The sequence below is a fragment of the Chlorella variabilis genome (assembly GCF_000147415.1).
Source record: "Chlorella variabilis unplaced genomic scaffold CHLNCscaffold_16, whole genome shotgun sequence".
Classification (NCBI taxonomy): domain Eukaryota; kingdom Viridiplantae; phylum Chlorophyta; class Trebouxiophyceae; order Chlorellales; family Chlorellaceae; genus Chlorella; species Chlorella variabilis.
Genome location: NW_005435072.1, coordinates 86,187 through 99,566, shown reverse-complemented (window position 1 = coordinate 99,566; position 13,380 = coordinate 86,187). Strand labels below are relative to the sequence as shown.

The 13,380-nt window shown below is 69.9% G+C and overlaps 2 protein-coding genes across 2 annotated transcripts in view; one reads left to right on the top strand and one right to left on the bottom strand.

The window, feature by feature from the left end:
- CHLNCDRAFT_58418 (expressed protein) overlaps positions 1-6,298 on the bottom strand; it is a gene marked incomplete at its 5' end in the record, with an annotated part of 15,266 nt that extends 8,968 nt beyond the window's left edge. Inside the window, 20 exons of the mRNA XM_005845659.1 lie at positions 305-308; positions 566-635; positions 854-899; positions 1,060-1,131; positions 1,275-1,388; positions 1,577-1,739; positions 1,890-1,945; positions 2,137-2,213; positions 2,388-2,481; positions 2,705-2,752; positions 2,979-3,149; positions 3,305-3,421; positions 3,632-3,730; positions 3,925-4,035; positions 4,241-4,384; positions 4,541-4,896; positions 5,129-5,220; positions 5,499-5,619; positions 5,851-5,948; positions 6,117-6,298. Coding sequence (XP_005845721.1) covers positions 305-308; positions 566-635; positions 854-899; positions 1,060-1,131; positions 1,275-1,388; positions 1,577-1,739; positions 1,890-1,945; positions 2,137-2,213; positions 2,388-2,481; positions 2,705-2,752; positions 2,979-3,149; positions 3,305-3,421; positions 3,632-3,730; positions 3,925-4,035; positions 4,241-4,384; positions 4,541-4,896; positions 5,129-5,220; positions 5,499-5,619; positions 5,851-5,948; positions 6,117-6,298 — 2,235 coding nt within the window. The remainder of the gene's footprint in view (positions 1-304; positions 309-565; positions 636-853; positions 900-1,059; positions 1,132-1,274; positions 1,389-1,576; positions 1,740-1,889; positions 1,946-2,136; positions 2,214-2,387; positions 2,482-2,704; positions 2,753-2,978; positions 3,150-3,304; positions 3,422-3,631; positions 3,731-3,924; positions 4,036-4,240; positions 4,385-4,540; positions 4,897-5,128; positions 5,221-5,498; positions 5,620-5,850; positions 5,949-6,116) is intronic.
- Positions 6,299-6,880: 582 nt separating this feature from the next.
- CHLNCDRAFT_136293 (hypothetical protein) lies at positions 6,881-13,380 on the top strand (the record flags this gene model as incomplete). The annotated part of the gene is made up of 19 exons (XM_005845767.1): positions 6,881-6,989; positions 7,154-7,253; positions 7,445-7,543; positions 7,700-7,773; positions 7,950-8,018; positions 8,247-8,312; positions 8,525-8,588; positions 8,768-8,822; positions 8,954-8,989; positions 9,167-9,254; positions 9,530-9,594; positions 9,858-10,016; positions 10,346-10,438; positions 10,689-10,867; positions 11,301-11,431; positions 11,616-12,024; positions 12,282-12,357; positions 12,559-12,636; positions 12,868-13,380. The coding sequence occupies 19 exons, from the start codon at positions 6,881-6,883 to the stop codon at positions 13,378-13,380; spliced, it is 2,463 nt and encodes an 820-aa protein (XP_005845829.1).

Genomic DNA, 13,380 nt, shown 5'->3' with positions numbered 1-13,380 from the left:
GGGCGCCCCCTGCTGTTTGAGCCGCTCAAACAGCGAGCGCTCCATCTGGACCTGCAAGGGAGGTGGGGCAGGTGGCTGCGCTGTGTGCATGTGCCCGTGTGTGCTTGGGAGTAGCGGCGGCTGGCTAGGTGGGGCAGGCAGGCAGGCAGGCAGGCGGGCGGGCAAAGCCTGCAGCACCCGGCAGGGAGGGGGCGGGGCGGGTGCACCGGCGGGGGTCCCGCGTGGCGGCGGCGGCACGCCCTGCCTGCTTTGCCAGCTCAGACAGGATGGTGGCGGGCAGCTGCTGCGGGTCCCCCAGGAGCACCACTCTGCGCAGGTAACGGGTTGCTTGCGGTCGGGAGGGAGAGATTGCAGCTGGCGCGGCGGCATTGCAGGGGAGGTCCGGGAGAATCGCAAGCCAGAGGCCGAAAAAAGTCGAGAGCCCAAGCCCCGACAGCCAGGCAAGCCGTCCAGCTCTTGGCGCTGTTTACACCAGCGGCTGCAGCGCCCAGACCCTAAACCCAGACCCTAAACACCAACGCCATCCCGCGCCCAGCTGCAGCCTGCCCAGGGTGTCCCGCCCCACCTCTTGGCCCCAAACACCAGCGGCTGCAGCGCCGCCACCTCGGACGACTGCCCCGCCTCGTCAATCAGCACTGCAGGCAGGGGGGCAGGCAGGGGGGCAGGACCCACCCCAGTCACTAGGTGTTCACGCAGCTGGGCAGGCCGGCGAGCAGGCAGGCAAGGCAGGCGAGCAGGCAGGCAGGCACGCGCAGCGCGTGGATCGGCGGTGACTGGCAGCGAGCGGCGCACAGCAGGAACAGCACACGCAGGCGGCAGCGGCGGCAGGCGGCTGCAGGGCCGCGCAGCCCACCAGTATGGAACGGCGCCTTACTGGCAGACTGCTGGAACACTTTGCGCTGCAGGGGACGGGCGACCGGGTGTGGGGTGAGGAACAAACACAAAAGAAAGGTGTTGATGTGGTGCATGGCAGGAGGCAGGGAGGCACACGCACGCACACACCCGCACACACACACACACAAGTACAGAGGCGCACGAAAGACAAACACCCCGCCCCACCTGCGTGCTGCTCAGCGTGGTGAACACCATCTCTGCCTCATACAGGAACGAGGCCTCGATGCTCTGCTCCGCCTGCGCACGGCAGCGCGGCGGCCAGGCGGCGCGCTTGGGGAGGGTGGGGAGGGCCACGCGCCTCTACGCTGCTACCCTACCCTCGCCCCGTTACCCTGTTGCTCTGTTTGCCTGCCTGCCTATGGCCCCGTGTGCCCGCTCACCTCCCGCAGCCGCCACTCCTGGCCCTGCCGCCCCCACACCAGGTCCCGCGCCAGCTGCAGGCGCTCCAGCTCCTGCTGGAAGCGGGCGGCTGCCTGGGCGCGGTCCACCAGCTTCTGCGGTACCAGGAAGGTGAGGTACGGGCGGCGGGCAGCAGGATCAAACCGTGTCTTGGGGGAGCGCAGCCGTGAGGTTTGCGGCAGGCCACCCCAAGGCAATGGCAAGGTGAGGCGAGGCAGGCTTGCAAAGTCAATACCATTTGATGAGAAATGATAAGAAAGAAGAAAGCGGGCACCCTGCGCACCTTTGCCAGCTCCATGTGCTGCTGCTGCGCCGCCGCCTGCTCGCCGGCGGGCGCTGCGGCGGCGGCGGCGGCCGTCGCCGCCTGCGCCGCCCGCCCCAGAGACACCTCCAGGGCCTCCAGCTCCCGGCTGACGTGGGAGTGGCGCTGCTGCAGGTCGGCAAACCTGCACAGGGAACCAGGGAAAATGGAACGCCCCGCCTTATCACACACGAATCCCAAATGCAGGCAAGGGAGGCAGGGGCGACACGAAGGGAGGGGGAGGAATGTACAGCACGGCACCACCAGCAGCAGCAGCCCGCCTCCCCCACCCCACCTGCGCTGCCAGTCTCCCTGGCTCATGGTGCGGTAGCGATCCACCATCAGGCCCACCTGCCCGGGTGAGGAAACAAGCGGGTTGGGAAAACAAGTGGGTGGGTGGGTGGGGTCGGCTGGGCGGGTGCCGGGCCCCGCGGGCGCGTGCGGGCACCGGGGCAGCACAGGCACCCAGCCCTGGGCAAGCCAAGCACTCTGCTCCCAGGCCCCGGCTACCCAGCCCGTCCAAACCTCCCACCCCGCCTCACCAGCCGGTCCCTGACCGCGGCATTCACGCCGCCCTGCTCGCTGCCCACGCGCACGACGTTGGGGCGGTACACCCGGCCTGCGGGGCAGTACATGCAGTTCGGGCAGTACATGCAGGTGGTACAGCCGGTACTTGCAGTCCATGCAGCAGCAGTGCTGTAAGAGGCAGCAGCGGGCAGTAGGCTCGCTACGCTTGGGGGTGCAGCAGGTGGCGCCCCTCAGCTTCCCGGCAGCTGCCCGGCAGCCGCCTCACCGCTGCCGTCTGCAAAGCCCTCTGTCATCACCCGTGTCAGCAGCTCGTCGCAGGCGGCGTTGGAGGGGGTGCACACCAGGATGCGGGGCTTGGTCTGCAGGGGCAGGCAGGGGTGGAGCAGGCAGGTGGAGGAGGGGGAGACACCGAGGCAAGGCACCAGCGTTCAGCAGTGGAGGCCGGCCCAGCATGGGCTGTAGTGTGCAGCAGGCGGGCGAGGCGATCAGGCTGCCAGGGATACCAGCAGGCAGGACAGCCGGGCAAGGGAGGCCGAGGCAGTGGCAGGGCAGCATGGCCAATCGGCGGCTGGCAGGACGCACCTGCGCCACGGCCCGCCCCAGGTGCGACAGCATGCTGCTGGACACAACCTGCGGTACAGCGTCGGTACATGTGTCGGTACAGGCCGCACACATGGGGGCAGGTATACAGCATGCAGACACAGCACACAGGCGCCGCACACAGCATACCCTGTCAGCCCCGTCGCACACACGAGGCTGGCTGGCCCCCGCAGGCAGCAAACACCACAGCCCACCCCGCAGCGCCACCCATCACTGGCACAGCACGACGGCCCGAGGCGCCCCGCCCCCGCCTCACATCCAGGATGTTGGTACCGGCGGCGTTGAGGTCTGCCAGCTGCTGCCGGCGGGCCGCCGCCGCCGCCGCCGCACCCCCAGAGAGCGCGGCGGCGGCGGGTGGGGTGGTGGCGGCGATCAGGCCGTCACAGTACCGCTGATAGGCCACCAGGTGCCACACGTTGAGCATGCCCTGGAGGGGAGCGCGGGGTGGTGGGGCATGGGGACGGGAGGTGTGGCTGGCCGTGTGGTGGGAGGGTGGAGGGTGGAGCGCGCTGCGGGAGCGCAGGACAGCAGGCGGCCGGCTAACCGGCACGCAGCGGCGAACCAGCACACACCGCGCCGCACCTTAGTGGTGTGGGTCTTGCCGGTGCCCGGCGGGCCCTGGATCAGCACAAAGGGCAGCAGCGGGTGGCCGCCGCCGCCGTCGGCCGAGTCGGGGGCGCCCAGGTGGCAGGCCGCCATCTGCGTGTGTGGGTGTCGGTGTGTGGGTGTGGTGGGGGTGAGTTCGGTGGGGGGTGCGGTGGGGAAGCTCACCAGAGCGCGGCCCTGCCTGCCAGCCAATGGCACAGGCCCAAGCGCCGAAAGACATTTGCAACGACAGCAGCGAGGCGGCGGCGGCACGGGAGCGCGACGTCGGTGCCAGGCGGGCACAGCGGTACCGGTACCGCCCACCTCTATCGCCTCCAGCTGCGTCTCGTCGTACCGCTGCCGCAGGTAGTCGATGAAGGCAGGCTGCGCCGCCTGCTCCGGCCACAGGCTGCGCCGCACCTCCTGCAGCCGCGCGCAGGCAGGGGCGGGGCCGAGGGGCCGGCCGCTTTGTCGGCAGCATGGGCACCGCATCCGCACATCTCAGCCACACCCGATTGCCCGCTGCCGCCGCCACCCCACCCATCCGCAGCACTCCCAGCCTCCCCACCTCGCAACAAACAAACACCCAACCAAGAAGAAAGAAAGCAGGCACCCACCGGGTTGTCATAGTACTCTCCAATGGGCGCCAGCAGCTGCGGGCGGAGCAGGAAGCGCAGCAGGGAGCGCTCGATGGCGCGCACGCGGTGCACCGCGTCAAACTCGCGTTGCTGCGGGGCAGGGAGGGGAGTGTGTGAGTGAGTGTGGCGTGGCGTGGCGTGGCGTGGTGCGGCTGGTGTGCAGGCCGTGAGAAGAGGGATGCCGACAGGCATGCGCCGCAGGCAGCTGCCGAGTCGCAGCCACAAACACAGGCAGGGTTGGCCAGAGGGTGCCCCCCCCCCCCCACACACACACCCCTGCCCCTGCCCCGCTCACGCTACTGATCAGTGACCTGGCCGGCACCAACCACCAGCGCTTGGCGGCGCCGCCGGCCGCGGCAGCAGACCGCTGCAGCGCCGCCACCGCCGCCCAGCAGCAGGCGGCGCGGTCGTGGGCGTGGGCGGCGCAGGCGGGGTGGATCTGCCGGGCGGGGGGTGGGGCAAGGGAGGGAAAGAGAGAGGGAGCAGGGCAGGGCAGGGCAGCGGGACAGTCGGTCAGGGGCGGTGGTGGTGGTGGCTGGCGGGAGCATAGAGGGAGTCCCGCGGCTGCCAAGCAAGCCTATCAAGCATATCCCACCTGCATCACCAGCTCGTCTTCCTTGCCTCGCCGCACCATACCCGCCACCACCCGCCCCGCCACGGCCGGCGCCTCCCCCGGGCCCGGCGTCCCCACCCGGCTGCTCGCCCACCCAGCCCCTGCGCCTGCCGCCGCCGCCGAGCTGTCTGCGGCCTCGTCGCCGTCCTGCCCGCCATTGCCGCCGCTGCTGTCCACTGAAGCAGCAGGCCCCTCCGCGTCTGCGGCCGCCGCCGCCGCCGCCGCAACCGCGTCCAGCCGCTGCCGCTTGGCGCCGCGGCCGCCGCTGCCGGCCACCTGCGCCTGCACCCACTCTATGGCTCCGCGGGGCGGCGGTCGGCCGTCGGTCAGAACCGCCACTGCGGGGCAGGCAGCGGCAAGTTCCAGGTGTGAGGCCGGGGCAGCAGGCAGAGACAGACGAGCGGCCCACCACGTTATCCCCACCATCACACACCACCACCACCGCAAAAGCTGCCTCGCCGGCAGCAAGCACATCGAAAACAATGCAGCGCGGCATGCGGTGCGGAGCCCAGCCGCCGCCCTAGCAGGCGGCAGCCGGCTCTTCGCTGCCGCGGCAGCGACGTGCCCCACCTGAGTTGGGCTGGCAGGCCCGCTTCATGTCGCCGTGCCCCGCCAGCGCCCGCACCCGCAGCATGCACCAACCGTCTGCCGTCTCCTCCACGCTGCGGCGGCAGGGCGCGGCACCAGGGCGCGTCAGCAGCCGGGAGGCGCAGCGGCTCAGCCGGGCTGCCCGGGGCAGCTGCGCAAGCCAAGGTGGAGGCAGGCTGAGCGGCCATGCAGCCTCCTCCCTCGCTGCCGCCGCCCCCCGAACACGCCTTGCTCTCGTGCACCCTCTCTCCCGCAGCCACCTAACCGTTCTCCCTGACTGCTGCTCCCAGCAACAATGCAAACGACCTTGTTCGGTCAGAAGGCGGTGAAAAACGCCGCCCCCAGGCCTCACCTGGCCACCTCCACGGCCCAGCCGCGCCCCCCGGCCGCGCAGCTCTCTGCCCAGTCAGCTTTCAGCCCCTCCCGCGCCTCCTCCAGCACCAGCGGCTCAAAGGTGCACACATAATCGTCCACTGCAGCGCAGGTGGAAAGAAAGAAAAGAAAGGAAGGCAAGGAGGCAAGAGTGAGGTCGGGGCGAGGCCGTGGCTGGCAGCAGCGGGCGCCGGCGGGACGGTCAGCAGCCAGCGGCAGCTGGAAAAGCTGGGGGGCGGCGAGGGAAGAGCGGGGAACACGTGTGTGCGGCCGATTGCCGCGCCTGAGGGGGCCTAGGCGGCTGGCCATGCGGCGGCGGGGCGGGCGCTCACTGGAGGGGAAGGAGAGCGGTATCTGCTCGCTGATGTCGTGGGAAGCTTCCTGGCAGGGCGCGTGCCACAGCCGCCCCCCCAGCACCTCTTTCTCAAACCTGGAGAGGCGGGCAGGGAGCAGGGAGGAAGCAAGGGGCGGCTAGGGAGCGCGTGTGTGGGTGGGGCACCACCCCCGCTGGGATTGCAACGACAGCGGGTGCCGGGGCACGCGGAACGGCGGCAGGCTCGGCAGCCAGCCAGCAGTCTGCCCTGCCCTGCCTGCGCACCTGTCGGCCGTGTACGCTGGAGCCACGCGATGCTTGGCCCGCATCGAGGCGTTGGGCGGGCGGTAGCTGCCGGCGCGGGCGGGCGGCGGTCCGTCGGGCGCGGGGGCGCCGCCGCTGCCGGCAGCAGCCAGGGCGGCTGCCGCCTGCTGCCGGCCGTCGGCCTGCCTCGCCCGCTGACTCATGGCTGCGTCCAGGCTGCTGGGGTCCGGTAGTGCCCAGCCTGTGTTCAGGGGGTGCCCATCTGCCCGGGGTTCTCGGGAGCAGCAATCCGGTAGCAGGCAATGTTGTGAGGCGATAGCAATGCCAGATGCTGGGGGATGGAGCTCAAGCGATGGACTGGCGTGAACTGCTGTCTGCTTTTGCTTTCGACTCTTGGTCTGGTATCGAGGGGTGCTCACACGACGCTGGGATGTATCTGCGAGGCCCCTAAACTGGTGAAATGCCCACAGGCGATCTGGCATGAGGCGTGTGCTGCGGCTGATCTGGGAAACAAACAAGTAGCTCTCCAGCCAGCCTTACGCACGCCATCGTCGTTTGTGCGTGCCGCATACGGCACAGGGAGCGTCGGCAGCTGCACCGGCGGCCGGGCTCGCCACAGACCGTGCGCGGCTCACGTCATTGCGCTTCATTCCTGACCGCAAGGCCCTCATCTCTGTGATATATAAGCGCCACCAGCTCCGGGACGCCTGCAGCCCTCCCCGCGCCCTACCTGATCGCCCGCCCGCCGCGCCGCCACCACCACTCGTCTCCCACGGCAGCCTGGCATGGGCGCCGCCATCTCCACCAGCTGCGACCGCGTGTTCTGCGGCAACTGGTGCACCAGCTGGGGGGCCACCGACGAGCAGCGCAACTACTGGCCGCCACGGCACTCTGGTGAGCCCGCCAGGCCAAGAGCCCCGGCTGCGCAGCGCCTGGGAGGGTCGTGCAGCCGCGGCAAAGATCACCAACCTACCGCAGCCCCCACCGCTTCGCCTTGCCCTGCTGAACAACGCCCACCAGCTGAGCCTAGCTTCCCCAAGCCGCCCCTGCTGCTGCAGACTTCCGGGACTCGGCACCCGAGCCTCTGCAGAAGATCTATGAGCTGTATGAGCCTGTGGTGCAGGAGGGGCGGTGGACCGAGGGTCTGTGCGAGATGTGGTGGGTGGCGGGCGCAGCAGAGGCGGGGAGTGGGAGCGTGCCGGCAGCGCAAAGGCTCCAGGAGGGTCCATGGCGGCTGCTCGCACACGCCTGCTGCCACGCGTTCGCCGAGGAGGCCCGCAGGCGAAAAGGCGCTGCCTCGTCGCGGGGTCAAGCGCCTCTGCTCGCCTCCGCCCTCGCCCCCTCTCCAGGTTCCACAAGAACAAGCCGGTGAAGCACAGCGTGCACATCCCCTGCTGGGACAGCTTCAAGTGGAATCCGCTCAAGTGGCGGGGGGCCTGCTTCGGGCGGTGAGGCTGCCGGCCCCGTGGCTGCGCCACCGCGGCCGCATACGCGAGACGGCGCCGCCCCCTTTGCTGCGCCAACGCTTGCTCTGCTCATGCCTGACGCTAGCCATTCGCTGGCACTGCCCTCCCACCACATGCCTGCCTTTCCTCCTCCTGCAGCACCGTGCGGGAGTGTTACTGGACGGGCAACCGCCAGATGCGCTGGTCTCGCGCCATCTATGCAGCAAACCTGGGTGAGAGGGTGCCGCATGGCGGCTGGACGGGCGCCTGGTGGGCCCGCTGGCTGGCTGGAAGCTTGCCAGCCTGGTTGCTGCCACCCTGCCAGCCTGCCGGGCTGCCATCCTGCTCACTGCAAGCGCTGTGTCCAGTCAGCTGCTCAGCAGGCTGCAGCCTGTGCCGCGCACCGCAGGCCGCGAGTATGTGATGCCGGTGAGGAACATCGGGCGGCACGGCTACAAGAGCGACATCAAGGCGCTGTGTGAGTGCATCGCTGCTGTCGGCCCTCTTCGACGGCTTGGTTGGATGCACAGGCTTTCGCCCAGCGCCTTGAAAACACACCGGCAGGCACAAACCAAAAAAACTATAAACATAGAATGCTTGCTGGTTTAATTGCAAAGTCAGGGGGAGCAGCCCATGCCGGCAGCTCCACCAGGAGGCGCGCACAGCACCGAACGCTGTACTGCTGCGCTGCCAACGTGTCCTGCAGGCTGCATGTACTTCCTCATGGGCTGCATCTTCAGCTGCGGCATCGGCCAGGCCATCACCTGCTGCGGTACGCCCCCCGACCACGCCCGCCTGCCCGCCTGCCCGCCCGCTGCCGCAGCGCCGCCTGCCGCAGGAGCCTGTCCCCGGCTGTGGCGCACCTCCTGTCCCATCTGCCGCCGCCGGCTGCGCGCTCTCCTCCGGGCCATGTCCCGTCCCCCGCCCCCTCCAGCCTGCTCCACCCTCGCCATACCTGCTTCTTTCCTGGAACCGGGCCTGCAGGCTCCAACCTCATTATGAACTGCAGCGCCTGGTACTCGTGCCATGCGCGGGAGAGGATGCGCCGGTGAGGCGGCGAGGCCGGACCCTCGGCCTTTTTACTACCAAAACAATCAAACGAGAGCAGCATGCCCACTTTACAACACTGGCCTGGCCGCTCCGCTCGCGCGGTGCTGCCGCCTGGCTCTGCTTGCCCGCTCGCGCCACTCCAGCGCCGCCTGTGCCGCGCCGCGCCTGTTCCTGCAGCCGCTACAAGCTGCCGCCCGCCTTTGGCCTGCCGCCGGGCATCGACGACTGCCTGGTGGGGACATGCAGCCCGCCGCTGGCATGGGCTGACCAGCATGATGGCATGCTTGTGGCGCGACTCTTGCTGCCACCGGTACATTATGCCATGAAACGGACCCTGCCTGGCTGCTCTGGCCCTCCCTGCAGGTTCACTTCTTCTGCTTCTACTGCGCTGCGCATCAGGTGCGCGGGGCCTGGTCGGTGTAGAGGGATGGCTTGCCGGATGCCAGTGGCCTCATTATGAGTTGCTGTGCTGGCAGGCAGCAGGCACCCCCCCGGCGCCTGCAAGGAAAGGCACTGCCTGCCGCTCGCTGCCGGCGCCTGCTGTGCCGTGCCCGTGCGCTTTCTTCCCTCCCGCAGGAGGCTCGGGAGCTTGCGCTGCGCGGCATTGACGGCCCCGGCATGCACATCCTGGACGTGCTGCCCAACTCCTTCAAGACCGCCCCCGGTGCGGCTTCGCCGCGCCCCTGTTTTTCGCTTTGCGTTGCTTTGCCTGCCTGCCTGCCTGCCTGCCTGCCTGCCTGCCCACCACCTCTTCCCCTCAGTCTCCGCCGCCTCGCCAGCCGCGGCGGCAGCGCCCCACATGGCTGTGGCACGGCATGTTTTCCGGGGACTGTTCTGGAAGTGTTAGGCTCCGATCCACTGCCGGGCTGGTATGAGGTGTGGCCTGCCTGCCTGCCTCATGCCCCCCTCCTGCCTTCTGCGCCACCCCCCGCCCTGCAGGCATCGACGAGGCCAAGGCGGGGCGCAGGAAGATGCTGGAGCGCATGCTGAAGCGCCCGCCCAAGGTAGGGTACTGCTCCGCTGCATGGTACCGCACGGTACTGCGGCGTCCTAGCCTTGCGCCACAGCCCTCCTCGCTGCTGGCGGCAGCGCCGCGCCCCCTTCGCGGCGGCGCCGTGCCAACGGCCGTCGCTTTGCACCGCACTCCGCCATCCCGTGTGCACCTCCTCACCCCACCGCACGCCCACATGTGTGAATGCATGTCCACACGCCACGCAGGGGTGAATGAACAGGTTCATGCTCAACCCCCGCCTCTCCCCCTCCGCAGGCCTTCTGCGCGCGGGACTGCAAGGCCACGCAGGCCAAGCTGCGTGACGAGGAGCAGGCGACGCACGGCATCACCGCCACGCTGCAGCAAAAGGCTGCGGACGCGGCGGCGGTGTATGTGGAGGGCGACGAGTCCGAGGATGATCTGCCGGTGGCGCTGGTGAGTGGCTGGGGCCCGGGGCTGGGGTGAGGGTGGTGCCCTGCTGCTGCTGGTGGCGGGGTGCTGGTGGATGAGGGTGGTCGGAAGGGTGGGCTGGTGTCTTGCTGCGGCTGGTGGTGCGGGTGGTGGCACTTGTGCGGCCAATGGCTGATGCGTCTTGTCTGGTGGTGCTTGGGGGTGGTGCCCTGCTGCCTTGCTGCCTTGCTGGTGGCGGCGGTGGCGGTGCGGGTGTGAAACCGGTGCGGCGCTGGCGCTCATGCCGGTGCCGGGCCTCCCTGTCCGCCTCGGCACGCACCTCAGCTGCGCCCCGCCGCCGCCCCCGGCTGCAGGACCGCACGTCTGTGGCCAGTAGCAGCGTGGTATCGGAGGACAGCATGGGCACGGGGCTGGGCTGGGCCCGCTACTCCCCTCCCAGCCGACAGGTGAGGCGCGGCCGCAGGGGTGCCGCCAGGCTGAGGGCTGGACGCCCAGGCTGAGCGCCCGGGCTGAGCGCCCAGAGCATGGCGCTCAGCTGGGAGGGTCACAGCGGCAGGCCGGGCGACCACAGCAGCCGGGCCTGTTGCTGTTCTTGCCGCCCTGCCCGGTGTGCCTGCCTGCCTGCCCTCCCTGCCTCCCACTTCCCGCGCACCACCCACCGCGCACCGTGCCGCATCCTGCCGTGCCGTGCTTCAGGAGATGGGTCGGGAGGCCAGCGGCGGCGCGGCCGCCGACGGCGCCGCCGCCTGGGCCGCCGGCGAGCAGCTGTACCAGCAGTCCCGCGGGGTGGGCGGCGTGCAGCGGCACAGCGCCCACAACATCCCTGTCATCGAGGAGGGTCCCCCCGAGCTCCAGCTGACACGCTGGAGCGTGGCGTACTGAGGCTGCGCTGCAGCGCGGCCGCGGCCGCGGCCAGGCGGGGGGCAAGACAGGCGGCTGGAGATTGGTGCTTGGCTCCTATGGCGGGCAGAGAGAGAGAGCTGCATTTCGCGGTGGCTTCATGTAATCGTAGCTGTAAAAAGCAGAATGAGACGCTAGAATGAGGAGCTAGAAGGGGAGGGGGAGCTTGGCGCAGAGCAAGCAGCGTTTGCTGGGGCGGCGGCGGGGTGGCGGCGGTACACAGAACCGTACTCCCAGCGGCCCTCTAAGACCCCAGCTTTGGGTTTGCGGTTTGCTTGGCGTTGACATGAAGGCGTGCGTGACCGGGGGAGGCGGTTACGTCGGCCACAGGTGTGTGTCGCTCCCTCTTGCGCGCTCTTGCAGCGCGGAAGAGGAGCTCCCCGCTCACATCTTCGCTGCGCGATGCAGGCTGGGCCGCGCGCTGCTGGAGGCGGGCTACGACCGAGTGCTTCTGCTGGACCTGCTGCCGCCGGGCGGCGACCCGCTCCCCGCCGCCGGCCGCCTGTCCTTTGCTCGCGCAGATGTGCGAGACGCCAAAAGTGAGGCTGGCTCAGCGCTGGGGGCCTCGAGCGCCAGAAGGGGCCACCAATTGGCCGCGGCCTGGGATGCTGCGGCCGACCGGCCGGCAAGCGGCAGCAGGCGTCGTGGCACCCGCCTCCTCCCTGCCTCCCTCTCTGCCCCCCGGCCCCATCCAAGCATAAAGCCTCCACGCCTGCGCTGCAGCCCTGGAGGACCACTTCTGCGGCGCCGCCGTGGTCTTCCACCTGGCCTCCTACGGCATGAGCGGCGCGCAGCAGCTGCAGCGGCGGCTGGTGGAGGACGTGAACGTGGGCGGCACGGCGGCCGTGCTGGCCGCCGCCGCCGCCGCGGGCGTGCCGCGCATCGTGTACCTCTCCACAGTTAATGTGGTGTACGGCGGGCAGCCCATAGAGGGCGGCGACGAGTCGTTGCCCTACTTTCCTCCCCGCCACCACATCGACGCCTACTCCCGCACCAAGGCGGCGGCGGAGCAGGCGGTGCTTGCGGCCGACGGCACGCCGCTGCCGGGGCGCCCCGGGCGCCGCCTGCGCACCTGCTCGGTGCGGCCGGCGGGGATCTACGGGCCGGGAGAGCAGCGCCACCTGCCGCGCATGTGAGGCGGGGGTGGGATGGGGGAGCGGCTGGCTGCTGGGCAGGGGCTGGGCTGGGCAGGGCCTGACCACAGCATGGGCTGCAGGCGGGCATCGGTGCCGGCCGCCTGCGGCGGCGCCACACGCTGCCGCCTGCGTGGCCGGCCGCTCCTTGCGCCAAGCGCTGACGGACGCTGACCCCTCTTGCCCTCTCCCTGCTTTTAGCTCGGCTTTCTTTAACCTCTCCTTTCTCCCTGCCCTGCTCCTCCGCTTGCTGCAGCGTGCGCTACCTAGAGCAGGGCTTGTTCAGCTTTGTGATCGGAGGGCCGCAGGAGGGGATCGTGGACTGGGTGCATGTGGGCGGCCTGCCGCGCCGCGCTGACATGCCGCGCTGTGCTGTGTCGTGCCGTGCCTTGCTGCGCTGTTTCGTGCCGTGCCGTGCTGTGCTGTGCTGCACTTCACTTCTGCTGCCGCCGTTGCCCTTCCTTGCCCTTCCTTGCCCTTGCGCTCCCTTCACTACCCCGCCCCCACCCTGCCGCTCCCTGCTCCGCACGCAGGTGGACAACCTGGTGCAGGCCTGCGTGCTGGCAGCAGATGGCCTGACCGCAGAGAGGCACCACGTGGCGGCGGGCCAGGTGCGCTGGCTGGCCCTGCACCGGGTGGCCTCTTCCGCCGCCATGGCTGCTCCGTGCTGCCATGCTGCGGGGCCGCCGCAGCCTCGGCAGGACCGTGGCTGTGCGCCGGCCTGCTGCACTGCGTGCTGCTGCACAGGCTTCAACAGAGTGTATGCAGCGTTGCCCCTCAATGCTGGTGGCGCTTGCTGCTGCCCCACCCCGGCCTCCCCCTCTTTTCGTCGGTTGCCGCAGGCTTACTTCATCCATGATGACTGGCCGGGCAAGACGAGCTGCGTGAACAACTTTGTGTTTCTGGAGCCGCTGGTGACGGGGCTGGGGTATCCCATGCCGCGGCTGGCGGTACCGCTCGTGCTCGCCTACTACGTGGCCTGGGCGCTGGAGCTGGCCCACGCCGCGCTGTGGCCCCTCTGTGACCTCTCCTGCCTCTTCCTGCTCACACGCACCGAGGTGCTCAAGTCGGGGGGCAGCCACTGGTTCTCTGTGGCTAAGGCGAGGCGGGAGCTGGGGTATGCTCCCGTGCACCACGACTTCCAACCAGTAGTGCAGTGGTTCCTCGACAGGGGCCACGGCCGGCAGCAGCGGCGGCAGCGGCGCAGGGGAGGGCCGGGCGCGGAACAGCAGCAGCGGGCCATGCCGCAGCGGAGAGCAGCGGCAGCGGCGGCACTGCTGGCGCTGCTGGCAGCGCTGCTGGCGGCGGCTGCGGCGGCGGTGGCGCTGCTGCAGCACGCAGCGGCAGCAGCATAG